General features: G+C 37.6%; 1 protein-coding gene across 2 annotated transcripts; it reads left to right on the plus strand.

Moving 5' to 3' along the window:
• Positions 1-3,140: 3,140 nt before the first annotated feature.
• On the plus strand, positions 3,141-11,671 carry rnf167 (ring finger protein 167). Of its 2 annotated transcripts, XM_067607821.1 has the most exons (11): positions 3,141-3,216; positions 3,445-3,580; positions 4,964-5,089; positions 5,203-5,283; positions 5,371-5,508; positions 5,601-5,688; positions 5,804-5,894; positions 6,067-6,172; positions 6,358-6,451; positions 7,063-7,143; positions 7,947-11,671. In XM_067607821.1, exons 3-11 carry the CDS (start codon positions 4,985-4,987, stop codon positions 8,369-8,371), a joined length of 1,209 nt encoding a protein of 402 aa, XP_067463922.1. In that variant the 5' UTR covers positions 3,141-3,216; positions 3,445-3,580; positions 4,964-4,984; the 3' UTR covers positions 8,372-11,671. The 2 variants fall into 2 exon arrangements, with proteins under 2 accessions (XP_067463922.1, XP_067463920.1); XM_067607819.1 differs by having other exon boundaries at positions 3,143-3,580.
• The last annotated feature ends 3,680 nt before the right edge of the window (positions 11,672-15,351 follow it).

Here is a 15,351-nt window from a genome sequence, read left to right on the forward strand (position 1 = left end):
TGATGTTTGGTTGGTTGTTATAATGGAGGTAGAATGGATAACATGGATAACATGAGGTTAAAAACAAACTAACATGTCAGGCTGCACACTCATTCACATTTTCTTAAGCATCTGGAATTTGATTTCGACTAGTGTACGAACTTCATTGGAAGCCTTGGTGACATATCACATGGCTTAATTTGATCCTCAAAACCAGCTGACCGTTGACTTTATACTTTATACTTTTAGCTTTACACCAAACATTGGTCCTCTGTGCAGCAGGGATTGTAGTGTGACAAGGGCCAACAACATATGCAGCTTTAGGGGCAGATTCAAAAAATACATATTTACATTTGCATAGTTAATTAACATAAATGCATATTCGTCATACACACAATGCTACAATACAACAAACAAGCTGTATGAAAGTCAACAGCTTAAGAAGTTAATCTTTCTTGATTTGTTAGGCAATGTGACAAATTGATGATTTCTTGATTCCCTCAAATCTAGTTTCTTATGTTTACTTTCATTTTGTTTACATAATCCTTCTTACATAATTTAGTGACAAGATTATATGATGATGCAACTGAAATATACTTACAATAGAGACTCTGTAATCATCTTGGGGTCAGGGTCTGTACAGACACATAAATCAGCTTTGGGAGCCCAAGTCTTTGGCAACTGTAATAGTGGATTGACTCTCAGATGACCTAATTTTAACTCCTGAAGGCAAGTGTTTGGTTGCTGGTGAGTTTATAAGCAGGCAAATGGTGCGTTTTTCTTTATCACATTGAAGATTCAGACTCAGCTGGTGGTGGATGTTGACAAACCTGGTTGATTAAAGCCGTCCAGACATCACACAGCTCTTCACTGTACTGTACATGTTGCTGTAACAAAGACACATGAGGAATATTCTCCAAAGAGTCACTCAAAGGTTTACTCTTTAACCTTTTGATAAAGCATCTGAGAAAAAGCAGACGTTGTGCCCACTCAGGAATTATGGCAGCTTCATGCGTGGACAGTTTATGAATAGCAGTTAATAAGAATTCATTCCTCACTTGTGAGTTTCCCCATTCAGGGTTATGGGAGGGCTGGAGGCTATCCAAGCATATAGTAGGCAGAGGGCAGTAAAACACTTCTGAGAGGTTGTCAGTGCTTCATTTGGATATATGCTTGCTTTGCAGGGCCTAATAATTCATACAGTTGGCTTGTTAGTCTGAAAGACTTTGGTCTGGAGCAAGATATCTTGAAAACTGCTGAACTGACATGAAACTCTTACTGTTAATCTTAGTCCTCAGAGGATCATTCTAATGATTTTGGGGATCCCCTGACCTTTACAGCAGTTTGATCTTTTTTTTCTCATTAATCATCACTTTGGGCAATGTCAATTTATCTTGAGAACTATTGGCCGGATGTCCATAAAATTTGCTATTGGTTCCTGGAAGATGAATCAAGCACAAACTTTACATTATTACCTGTACTTATGGAAAGAAGAAGAAACTAATCAGTGTGTCGTCAGTTTTATTCATCCTATACTTATGTGTTATAGGATGTAATGACCATTACAATGCTCTAAATAAGGGCAAGTTTAAAACTTTTAGTCGAATTTTCATGCTGACTGTGAGCTTGTCTGAATCACAAGACTATTAAGATAACACTAGTCAGCAGTAAACGTGTGTTTGGCTAATTCGCTCTGAAAAGCGTCTTTGTATCTTGATAGAAAGGCTAAAAATGCATGCAAATTGCAAATTGATTCCCCAACTGACTCAGGACTGATTTATTTCTTCTGTAAAAGGAAAGAGTGTGCAGAGAATCATAAAGGGGATGATTCACTGAGTCACCATACACCTCATAAAAATATAACTACAGCAGCAGGCATCACAGACGCCTTACAGTGCAGGTTAGTTTTTGACATTGGCAGTAGAGGGATTACTCAGTGGGCCAGCTGACTCCTATTAGAAGAAAGTTCAGTGTGTGAGAGCCTCACAGGAAAAAAACATGATCCTGTCAGCATCCTTGACTTCTATTTGCTTTATTCAGAAATGCAGTTTGCCTTTCATCTCAATCATCTTACAAGGCAATGTACTGAAAACCGGGTGTAATTGAAAAATTATAAAAATTATTATACACACATTTATAACACAGTTTTAGACTTTCTTTTCAAAGGTTCCTTCAACTGTGTGTTATTGATGACTCTTTTTCTTTTTCTTACTACTGCAATGAAGAATGAATGAATGAATGAAGAATGAAGACTGGCACATATATCATATGGATATGTGTGTATGTGTAAGCTTGTACACTTACACTTGCATCTGCCTACTTTAGTCGTCTCACTGAAGAATCCTTTAGTTTCTTCCTTCTATCGACCCCTGGTGATCAATTAGAGCCATTACACAGCTGGGTATTTGTTCATATATTTGCACTGCAGTTAACTTTTGTTGGACAGAGTGATGACAGATTGACTACAGTGCAACACTGTGTGTGATAGTACAGAGATCCTACCACTTGAGGGCAGTGTTGATGAAGTTGTAGTCTGAAGACCTCAGTCCTCTTTAGACAGCATGTTTTCTTCTGATAGATATTAGTTGCTGCTTTTCTTCAGTCTCCTTAAAACCTGTTAGATTTTAAATTAATCGAATCGCTCCACTGAATTTCTAGTAGGAGGCTCATCTTTTGCAAAGGACATGCCTAAATAACAGAAAATTCATTCATGTAAACTGCAGATGCAGGTCTGAGGCCTGGCTGATCTGATCATTTGAATGCAGTAAAACCAGTCTGTCTCTCTGTGCGTGAGGCAATCTCTGTTTTGTCTTTGTGCCCCCATTAACTGTTTCTATAAAATGCAGCCTGAGATCCTTAGCATGCAAACTCTTTTCTTCAGACTCACTTCATGTACTCCATTATTAGATATCATGATTGCTGGCTGCCATAGATTAAAGGTTAACGATTTCCCTTAATCTTCTAATTAGAGCCATTAGGCTTTCAGTAGCCGTTTCAGAATAATTTAAACCACAGGTGGTCATGCATGGGCCATGGAAAACCAAGTACGTGCACCGTGCACACTTTCTGTGTAGACCTGCATGCTTTTCAGTTCATTGCTGTTTCTCCCTTTGGCCGCTGGTGGCGCTGTGCGTCAGGATGCTAGTGAGTCAATCTGCATCATGACACAAAGAAGAACCAGAGCGCAAGAAGCAATAACAAACAAACCCACAGTAGCAGCAAGCTAACGCAACTTTGGTAAACCGAGCAAACGGGCAGAGTTTCGTCTTTACAGCGGATACATATTTTATTAGTTTTTATCCTACTAACTGTATATGATAGGATGTACGCGGGCTTTTAAGGAGACATATCGTAATCTGTCACGGACACTACTTAACGTAACTGTTAACGTTATCTAACATCTGCTAACACTAGCCAGCTAACGTTAATCCTTTCTGTGTGTGTCGTTTTCTTGACGAATTATAGGATTGTCGAGAAAGTAGCTAGTTTAGACATTGTGAAGAAAAACAAAGTTCATCGTTTTTACACGGTGACATGTGAGAAAACCAAGTGAAGACAACTGGGATAACCTTAACGGTGCCGATATTAGCGGGATACTAAGGTTTGTGCTACTACACACAAAAATGGTGACTTTTGATATGTTATTGTATTTTTTTGTTTGTTTATTTGTTGTTTTTTTTATATGAAACATATAAACCGAGGTGATAAAGTCCAGCAGATCAGACTACTTTTACGTAATTAATCGCCTGCTAGGACTAGGAGTAGCTAACTAACATAGTTTCGTAGTGAGGAAACAACATTAGCGACACAGTTAACAGGTTTAACATTGCAACACAGCGGCAGCCGATACTTTGCACACGAACTTCCTGTTGAGAGCTACAACAATAGATGCTACGTCGCGTAGTTTTATTTCAGCATATTTTATGTTAGGACAATAAAGAGGCACTGTATACTGACTTGCGTTAAAAACTACTGTATGCTATAAAGTAGACTGATTGAGTCTGTTATCGGTGTGTTAACATCATTGATAACCAGAGCATTGCATTTATCTGACCTCACCCTAGTGCAGTTGACTCCTTAAACATGTTTCTGTCTTTATATGTGAATTACTTTTACATGCATGTTTACATAACTGGGGTTAAGAGGTCTCTGTAGTCCGTTATAATAACATAAAAGCCTCCAAGTGTAAACTATGTGTTGAAAATTACATTCTGTAAAAGCCAACAATGAAACTGTCAAGTTTATAATTTGACCATTCAGTCATTTTGAGAATATCTAGCTTCTAAACTTTGTGTCTCCTGATATCTCTTTATGCAGGATTAGATTTTTACTTGGAAACAGAATTGTAGAGTTTGAAATGTTGTTGATTTTAATGTTTAATATGATTGTAATAACCCACTGTGGCTTTGACTGGACCTGTAAACAAAAAATCAGCAGGGTTTTGGTAAAGTTTGGTAAGTTTTTACTTGAGTGAGGCTCATAAATGTTATGGATATGGGAGTTGTTTTCCGTACTGCATAAGAATAATGACCCTAAATTGCTTTCTGCAGGTGCCTACATCAAGGGCGTTGCTTTGCAGAGAATTAATTATAATTTGCAGCTAACTTGTTCACACCGCAGAGTTAAAATCAATGTAATGTTTTATGCAAAAGATGTCCTTTTCTTTCTATTAACCTAGTCTTGAGAGGCCATTTAACAGGATCAGTTTTAAAAGTACTTTGCTTAGGTTTTTCACTGCCACTCCATGAAGACAGAGAGTACTGTATATCTTGCTGCATGCTGATGAGCCAGTCTACAGTTCCTTGTTTGCATATTCACTCGCATATTTACACACCGCCCGAATTGTTCTGTTTGCATTAGTATGCAAATGCCAGGTTGTAATCAAACTGCAAGATCAGCCTCGGCCTGAAGCCTGAGGCATTTTCCCTCTGGCTGTGACTAATTACTCACACTTGATTGTGACGTGTTACTTCATACCTTTCAGTGCAACTGTAACCAACCAAGGATGGTGCACCTCGGTGTGTTGTGCATGGGAGCTCGACTGAGTATCTTTATCCTGGTTTTCTGCAGCGTACTGGCTCCGTCACCCACACACGCCTATATCTATGCTGTAAGTAATCTTGGAGCTTTAGCTCATAAACTTATAAAAGCTTCAGCTATAATATGATTCCTCGAATACACCCAGAGATTATGACCATCCTTATCTTTATATTGTTTTGACAGCATTATAGCAATATGACCTCCATGTTGTTTGAAGACCTACCTGCCTTGTTTGGATCCCCGCTTCCTAAGGATGGATTAATGGTGAGACCAGAGTGTTGCAGTAAGGATGCATACACAAAAACATAGGCCATGGTCCTTGATGATGATATTTTTATCTCTGTGTTTAAGGGAGTTTTGGTGGTGTCCCGTCCACTTAATGGCTGCACAACAATAGACCCTCCTCCTCCACTGCCACCATCTTATGATGCCAACACCACCAAATTCATAGCTCTCATCAGACGCTATGATTGCAATTTTGATATAAAGGTGAGTAATGTTTGCGATGTAGCCTGACTGACATTGAACACTATGTAGTGTCTGTGAAGCAAACTGGTCTAATGCGAGGAACTGGTTTTCAGGTCTTGCACGCACAGCAAGCTGGATACAGCGCTGCAATCGTTCACAACATGTATTCAGACACTCTGCTCAATATGAACTACAGCAATGGTAAATCATCTTTAGAAGTTGTGCACAATTTCAAACTTTACACAACATCATACTAAAAAAGCCTAAAATTGAAATCTTGTTGTCGTTCTCTTGTTTGTTTTTTTTTATTTTCCAGACACCATTGCAGAGGAGATTGAGATCCCCTCAGTATTCACCAGCTACTATGCCTCCCAGATTCTCAGGAATTTCATAATTCCTGAACAAGGGTAAGTGAAACCATTGTAACGTCTGTTTTTATACATTTGAAAAATAATTGCTCTGACTTAACAATAATCAAAACTAACTTAAAACAGTCAGCATCAGACCAACACATACAGACTTCTTCAGTTCTCGTGCTCATGGTAATGTTGGTATCTGATCTCTTTTCTTGGCCTGCAGAGCCTACGTGATCCTCAAGCCAGAGTTTGCTTTTCCTCTCTCATACTACCTTATTCCCTTCACTGGAGTAGTTGGCATGATCATTCTTGTGATGTGTGTTGTCTTGGTAAGTATTTATGATGTGAGGCTTCTTTGGGTATTCATATAATATATAACGCATTTTTTTAAATTTATCTTTTAGGATTTTAAACTACACTACATTGAACACATAAATAAACAAACCCATCATGCATGTCGAATGTCAGTATAATTCTCGTAGCATCAGTAACATTGTCTTTTCATATTTTTCAGATTATACGATGTGTACAGTACAGAAAAAGGCTGAGGAAAAATCGTTTGTCCAAGGAACAACTGAAACGAATTCCAACCCACAGGTTCAGTAAAGGTAACAAGATTATACTGTTTTCACCATTTTCACCATTTTGACATGTACAGACCTTTATGTCTGTTTCCTTATTTAAGGCATTTCAAATTGTAGTCTGTCTGTGCTGTCTGTGTGAATTAAGGTGACCGTAGTATAGTTAATAATAAGAAATTAACCAGATTTGTTATGGAAAGGCTTTTTCTGTTTTATTTGGTGTTTCTAGCACAAAGAAAAAAATCTCAGAACAGCACTTTTAGGGTTTGGTTGTGTTATGTCACATGATAATTATATGGTTACTCGGCCACAAAGTTGTGTAAAAACAAGATGAAGCTGAATTTAGCATCTTGGTTTTGGTTACCAACCATGTGCCATGCTGTGGAAAAATATCCCGAAGCTACTGTTTGAAACATTGCTGTTTTTAAGAATACTGAGAGCCAGTCGCAGTGACTGTGATAATCAGATTTTCCTGCCATGTGAATTTGACGTCCATTAAGTTTCCTTTCTTATATAAAACAGGCTCCCATGTTAAATGTTACTCAGCTGTAGACCAGAAGATAGTTAAAAAAAAAAAAAAAAGATGATATTTCACTTACAGTTTAATTGATCTAAGTAATCTTTCTCCTCTGTTTCAGGGGATGACTACGACGTGTGTGCAATCTGTCTGGATGAGTACGAAGAAGGAGACAAGCTGCGCGTTTTACCTTGTTCACATGGTAAGATTTTATATGTTGGTTTCATATTACTATGAAATATTATGGTACTGGACTTTGGGTGCTCTACCACACTTACAGCAACTACTTTTGTACAACTTGAGTACAAAGTACACAAATGTACCCTTTCTTGCAAGTCAATATTTGTACCCCTACCTACTGTATCTTCAAAAATACAATATGCTGATCTAAATGTTCAAACAGCAACATTGAAAGAGTCAGTTTTTGACTGTTGTGTGTTTTCCCTTTTTTCCTCTAAACTTGAAATAGACCCTTTTTCACAGCAGATATTTTGACTTTTCAAAGCAGGAAAAGCACAGCTGTAAATAATAACACTAATCATTGCTCCATTAAGCGTCTCAGTAATCCATATCGGCGAGTTAGCACAGATAATACCAGAGTGCTGGAACTGGGTCACCTAAATGTAATGCAGTCATCAATAATGTTATTAATTCCACCTGTGCTTTTCCTTTGATGGTTTGATGAGTCAAAATGTCTGCCGTGAGAAGGCCCTGCAGTCCTTGTTGCTAACTCCCACACTTAGCCTGGGACAGTGTAGATGGATCAGCCTGTAGAAGCTACTAATGCAAAGACATGATCCCCTCACCAGATTCCCATTAGTGAACATGGATGATTGTGTTGAAAGGTTTCTGGTGGTAGGCAAGTGCTTTTTACCCTGCGTCATCTGGTTGCCTCAGTCTAACATCTGTTTATTCACTCTACAACGAAAAAAGCTTTTACTGCTCTAGCCGTTGTTCTTTGACACGTCTTTTCCTAAGTTTCTTGAAATGCTTCTTCCTTTTCAGCTTACCACTGCAAGTGTGTAGACCCGTGGCTCACGCAGACCAAGAAGACGTGTCCCGTGTGCAAACAGCGTGTCACTCGGCACAACCAGGAGCACTCGGAGTCTGACTCCGATGAGGAGACTGGAGGGCGCAGAGAGGAAGAAGGAACAGAGGGCGAAGCGGACTCTGAGCGCACTCCTCTGCTTCGGCCCTCTAACCCGGAGTCACCCTCAGGGAGCCCAAGGGCCTATTCCGCCACCACCACAGTGACCACTGCGCAGTGCCTCGCCTCCCCCGCACGCTGCGACTCACCCATCCTGGCTTATGAAGGCTACTACTCCCCCCAGGAGGACACAGACTCTGAAAGTGATGACGCTGGAGAGGACAGGCACCACACTGATGATGACACCGCTCAGCTCATTGGTAGGGATAGAGTGGAGGTCTGATGGCCTGGAACTTAGCTGCAATGAGATTACCTGGTTTTACCTAAAAAGGGTCTTTGTGTCATCACGTGTGCTGTTAACACACTGTACTTTAAAATAGTTTGCAGATTTGTGGTTAGCTTGACATTTAGTAAACCTGCCACATTTGTTGATTGTAACAGAATCTTTAACCCGATAACCAGAGGAGGTCCATTTCTAAGTGTCAAAGCACAAGCAGCACAAGAATTGATCAGTTTTACCAAAAAATCCAATTGCGGATCGACCCACTTCTATACACACATTCACTCCAGATCTCCAATCTTTGTCTGTGGACCTCCTTTTTTAATGCATGTTGTAATTCATAACTTGACCACGCCACATGACCTAACCACTAGTGCTGCACAAACTGAATGGGTCACTTTAATGTCTCTGTAATCTAAAGCCACGTTTCAACCGCAGGAACTTTCCCCGGGTATGAAGAACATTTTGAGGAACTCAGTTCCTCTACCTGTGTTTCCACCAGAGGGTCCAGGATCTAAATTAAGTTCCAGGGAGATTATTTAACCCCCAAAAAGTTCCTGTTTGGGGGGAGTACTTTCCAAAAGCACAGGAACTTTGGGGGAGGGATTTGCTGGGATGACAGTCACTGATTGGTCAAACACACACAGGGTGGCTGCTTCAACTTGTGTGCCACTTCATTCATAAAACAAGGAAGCACTCTCGCATCGATTTAGGACCAGTTTAGTACAAAGGGGGGACATTTCTCTTTGTTGATGTTAAAATTAAATTAAGGCATTGTTGTCAGCTTCCTGACTCATTTTCAAAAAAAAGAGAAAAAATGATGAGCCGAGAACAAGAGAGAGAGAGAGAGACAGAGTGATTTAGCGAGGAGAGGGAGCGGCGGTAGCAAGAACAAAGCAGTGAATGAGAGAAATGAAATATTTTCTGATCATTTCACGGCGGTTATGTTCTAAAGCACAAATACCATCAAACACTCAACAGGTATTATACTGCGGAGACAGACGCTCCTAAGTTTCAGTTTCATTTTTCTCCTCTGCAATTCTTTTTTTCATTCATTCATCACATACAACTCATACAGCAGTAAATACAAAGAAAAGAACAAATCTCTGTTGTTGTTTCCTCTCGAAATGCTGCCATCATATTTAAATTCCTCATGGGGCTAATTTGCATGATCTACCTGGTTCCTCTGATGCGGTGGAAACACAAACAGGACTGTGTTGCAGGGACTTTAAAGTTCCAAGTTTAGTCCTTGAGATTAGTTCCTCTGGGTCCAAAGTACCTGGAACTTTTGGTGAAACGGGGCTTAATAATGTGCTGTTGAAGTAAGAGTATGATTCAAGTAGATGAGGCCTGTGTTTCTAAACAGAATGAATTCTGTGCTCATACAAGGTTCTCTACATGTAAGGCTTAAGGTTACTGTTGTCTTAATCCTAAATGTTTTATATCTGACAGTCCTTTTTTCCAACTTTGAATCGTTTCCTAACAAGGATGTGCAAGTGAAGAGGGAATGTTACTCTTCGTTTTTATTTTTAATCACTTTAGCTGTCTTTTCACATGTTTTAATGCTAAGTTTCACTTTTTTGAAATACAGATATTTCTCAAATTCCACACTAAAACTACGCTATAATAGAATAATGTCACACGTTTCTGCTGCTTTTACATCGTCACTGATAAAACTGTGTGGTCAGTTTAAAAATATGTTTTAGCTTTATCCAGTTTGTCAAGTTGAACAAACTCAGGTCTATAGCAACAAATTAAGGTCAGTTTGTTTTGTAAACGAATCATATAGTGAAAAGTAATGGGTTTTGGTCTTATGAGTTTTATTTTTCTTTAAATCAGTAAAATGTAGATTGATGAATATCTAATGGATGTTTTTTCCATTTTTATACACGGAGAAAACATCAACAACAGAATGATAACAAGTTAAATTGTGGGACCCTGGAGGTGTTTTTTGGACAAAAGAGCATTGCCTTACATTGGCCTTGATGTACATGTATATGTTAAATTAAATGTTTGGAAATTGAAGGGACATGGTTCACACTCCTTTGTTAAGTTTTCCTCTTGTCTAGCTGTGTATTATACCGCTGGTTAGAAAGCTTTGATCTTGTTCCCTGGTCTGAAAATGTGCTCCACATTTGTTTTTATAATGACGAACAAGAAAGAGAAAGTCTGTGCTTCCACGTGTTTAGTGTGAGTAATGATCTACAGATAGCCAGGGTTAGCCTGGTCATGCTTGATTTGCACCCGCAAGTTTGGACAAGCTAAGCAGCTGTCAAACAAGATATAGTATGGTCTCCCCCCACCCCAACACACACACACACACACACACACACACACACTTTTTAAATGACCTGAATTGAGTCCCTGCAGTTTATTTATTTTGAGAGCAGTACAAATAGAAACCATAAAAAGGTGTTTCAGCCAAACTATTTCTCTGCTCCGAATAAATACACTGCTTATTTGAGATCATAAGTTCATATTTGTTTTTAATGTTTAAAAATTAAATATGGTGTGGACATTTTTAAAGTACTGTACAAATTTACCCACACTCCCTATTTGCCTAAGTGTGACTGTACATATGTAATCTGTATTCATTTCATATTGTTACACCGCAGTCAGAGAAATCAGAATTAAGAATATATACTCGATGGCCACAGATGTTTTAATGATTATTTTATCAATTAAAAAAAAAGTCCTACAGTATAACCTCAACTTGAAAGCTAATTTAAACCTGTACCAGATCAGATGGGGAACATAATGTTACCCCTCAAACATCACGCCTGCATATGATAACAGATGAAACACTACACACACAGATTTGTTTTAAAGTTGAAATTTGATGTCGGACTGTCAGAGAGAGGAAACAGTAGGACTGTAAAATCATTACATTCCATCTTTATATCTTATTGATAAATGATTAAAAGACTCCACACTATAAAGGTTTGATTGGGACTTCTTTGGCAATAGTGTGTATTGTAAAATAGAGCAGCTGTTTTCCTATTTGCAGTATGCTTTAAATGTCTTTTGTACTGTACTTTTTTTTTTTTTTGCTCTATATGTCTCAATTTTAGAGACTCAACTGTTAACTGAAATATGGAAAAAGAAATAATCCCCAGTTAATAATTTTTCTGTCTTCTTTTAGAATGTGCCTAGTTTATCACACTTAAATAATATATGTACAGTGTCAAGTATAATTCCCATGTATAAAGAAGGTTGGATGATCTTTAGAATGTCTTAACACAATCTGTGGAAAGTTGCATTTAATGTGTGATTTGTGGAAGATTAAATGAAGTTGAAATGGGACTGTGCTGCCATTTGTTTGTTTAAAATTATTTGCGAAATTACACTTAAACCTTAAACATGAATTTTCTTGACATACATAATCATACTTTGCTTTATAATGGCTTTATTGTAAAGTGTATATCATTATCACGTGTGTCATGTGATCCCACACTCAGAATCTCATACTTTGATTAAGCAGTAAATATCTAAACCAGGTGTGTTTGTCAAACTTTTTTGTAACCTGGAGTATATGTCACAGTGGTGAGAAGTAAGCCATTTCCTATTGGGCAAAAACAAAATCAAGGAGTGTATCTTAAATTACACTCATAATTATATGACAGTTTTCCATGTGGAATAAATACTTTTTTATTATTGATATTTATGTTTTTGAAGGTAGTTTCAGTATCTTCATCACCATTTCCCCTCAGTGAGCAGAACCTTAACAAGGTGGGCTCATTAATAATGATGAAAAGACTCACCTTATGTAAAAGCACGGCTCACCCGAGAAAATCTTCTGGTAATGAACTTATGGTCTTTGATCCTATTGGCATCAGCTTCACAGTAACTAATTAAAGCTGTGACACCCTGCTGAATTTAGCATCTCTCGGGTTCTGTTATTTTCATGAATGACTACTCACTAGGAAAACACTATCGCACAAGGACAATTTACCATACACACACACACACACATATATATATATATATATATATATCCTGTTTTCATGAGTTCTCTGTTTTTCAGAGGGTCATGTTCTTTTAAGTCAATGATAAAAAAAAAAAAAAGCTTATAATATTATTACTTTGGTGTTTTTCATGGAGATTTAGCTGACAGGGCTTACATTCAGTTGCCTGCCTTTTGGGTGTAATGGTGATTCATTCACAAGATTTCTCACAGTTGATGAATCCAGTTCTTTTAATCTTTGCTAATAAGCTCCGTGTCTTTTCAGTTTCACCATTTCATGCGCTTTTAATCACATCGCCTGCTGCTTTGAAGAAAAGACAATTCATATTTGAGCTGAATAAACTCCAAATAGAAGGCAGGTGTGCGTAGGTTAGCCAATGGCTGGATTATGTGTGAGACTATAGGCCAGTGCGTCTCTTTAAATTTGTGCCACGCAAGCTAAGAAATAAATAAAGTGGGACTGAGGCATATGGACATGGATTGTAATAGTCCTGACATGACATTACATACATCTAAGAAAAAGAACCTGTGAAGGGGTATTCTTTATAGGAAACCTTGAGTTTGCTTTTGATGTGCAACATTTTGAGACATTAGAAATATATGAACTTGCAGTTGTAGAGAAAGATGTCTGGGTCACTGTCATCATTCTCCGCTGTACTGAGATTGTCTTGCTTGTTTTTCTTGACTGTCTCTTTGTTTGTGCTGCTGGATTCCAAAGAGACTCCTCATGAGGTATGGTACAAATTTATAGTTATTTTTAAATATCAGTTTATTTTGCTGCCTGACTTTCATTAGTGAAGTCTCAAACAGGATGATCTATCATGTGTTTTTACTTGTGATATTATAAGAGTAATTTTTATAGCAGTAATCATTCCTTGAGCATGTTTGTCAACCTGTTTAAAATGGCAAATCTCAGATTTTTCCAACACTTAAAATATAATTTGTCCAAATTTAGAATTTAAAAGTTGAAAAAATCTTAATGGAGGAGTAATGAAAGTATTATTCAAATGACCTCAAATGGAGCGTAACAGCTTATATCCGTATTGTCTTTACAAACTCTACTACAGTTTGGCTTTTGGGTGTCAAATGAAACTAAAGGACGTTCTCCACAATTAAAATAATCAGTTTGAAGGGGATTTTTAGTCAGCGTTGGAATAACCTGCACTGTTCCATAACCAGATTCAGTTCACGCTTTCTGCTATTGACCTATTGATTGATTAAGTTTGTATAGTACTGCAATCTTTTGTTAAATATAAAGATGAATAATAAATTAAACTCTTGTTCATTATTGATGGACAGTAATATGATGTATCATTGTGGCATCATGTACAATTATAAACTAAGCTGCCCAAAGTGAAAGGTTCAAAATGCTTTATGTCACACAATGGTCATGTAGTTCCTTTTGATACCCTTAAATAACATTGTGCAAAATAAAGAGGGATTAACACTGTATGCCATGTAAATGGTTGATTGTTTACATATTTACAGATGTGTCTGGATCATCCTTACTGCCCACACCTTATCTCCGCTCCTTTGGAACACGATGGTGGACCCAGAAAAGGCTTTGCATTTGGACCCAGGGATGTGCATCCCTTCCCACAACAAGGGGAATCTGCATTTATCATGGAGAATGAAGCACAGACTACTCAAGTGTGGCCACGCGTAATCCTGGATTATATGAAGCACCAGCTAAGGTTCAGAGGAAGGACAAAGAAAAGCATGAAAAAAGGATACACTTAGCAGTTTATTGGATAATGAAAGTAGAATAAAGTAGAGAGAGAGATTCATCTATTAAAATATTGTTCAAATACAAAACCCTTTTATTGTGATTTTTTTTAAACATCTGTTCCACAACACCTCTTATCTGCTGTTGAAAAGTCATTTGGAAGATATGAATTCCATGTACACATTAAAAAAGAGGTTCAAAATAACAGTACCAACATGTTGTATATAACACTCAATACAGTTGAAACCTGCTAATACAATTTTCTCTATGGCAATATTAAATCAAATAATCAAGGGCCCAGTGCACCAGAATGAGTATTTTTGTATATTTTGTCTGATTAGACCTGTTTCATGACCTCAGTGAATTCTCATCATAACACCACCTACTCACTGTACGCCCACGCCAGATACAGTGAGGCTGCACAACAGTGCCAGAGCCTCCCTCAGTCAGTTGCTTATGGCAGATTCATGTCATTGTTTTTTTTTTCTATAAAATGCCTCTATGTAGCTTATTTTACTCAGAAAGAACATTAAAAATGAATATGAGAAATGAAAGAGAACATTGTCAATGAACATGAACAAATTACTATACAATTAAGGATAATAGTTCCAAAAATGTTCCAAAATTCAACCACTATGTTTCTTTCCAGAAACAATCTGACTCAGGATGATCCACAGAGCTCACTGTCAACAGTTTGTATTGGAAATAGTTTCTACCAAAGATATAGTTCCAATGAAAACTGTTGACATGGTCTGTGAAATATCAAGAGTCATAGGAGACACAGTGTATGGAAAGAAATACTGTTCTTGATTTTTTAAATTTAATTCTACAATGCTGTGTGAGCACCACAAGCAGAATTTCACTCACCAAAGTTGTCTTTAGTGGAAGAAATGTCAGAGTTGAACACCACAAAACATGGCCAAATTGAACAAAACTGAGTTGTTTTAGTTATGCCAAATTGAGAGGCAATGTTTTTTGGTAATTTGGGTGGGCTGGTCCTTTAAAAGGAAAATTGAAACTGTAAATGGATGTTGTGAAATGACAATTTGAAAATGGAAAGTGAAGCTAAACAATACGAAAAAGAAAAGCATGGAAATGCTCAAATTGAAAGGTCTTTTCTTTCTTTTTTTTTGCATTTATAAATGGCTTGATTATCCTGATAGAATAAAATTAAGAAATGTGTTACCATTGCCATTTATCAAGCATTTTCTCTTTAATTTTTAATGTTCCTTGTAAAATGATCCAGCTTGCTTCCATGATTGCTGCAGTTTGGGTTTATGGCCAATGCCAGAT

Source organism: Thunnus thynnus, chromosome 13, assembly GCF_963924715.1.
Source record: "Thunnus thynnus chromosome 13, fThuThy2.1, whole genome shotgun sequence".
Classification (NCBI taxonomy): domain Eukaryota; kingdom Metazoa; phylum Chordata; class Actinopteri; order Scombriformes; family Scombridae; genus Thunnus; species Thunnus thynnus.

Bases quoted from the DNA above. Each gene is read 5' to 3' on its own strand.
- rnf167 (XM_067607821.1), top strand. From the start codon at position 4,985: ATGGTGCACCTCGGTGTGTTGTGCATGGGAGCTCGACTGAGTATCTTT. The intron at 5,895-6,066 runs GTAAGTGAAACC...CTTGGCCTGCAG, and splicing joins TTCATAATTCCTGAACAAGG to AGCCTACGTGATCCTCAAGC. The intron at 7,144-7,946 runs GTAAGATTTTAT...CTTCCTTTTCAG, and splicing joins CGTTTTACCTTGTTCACATG to CTTACCACTGCAAGTGTGTA.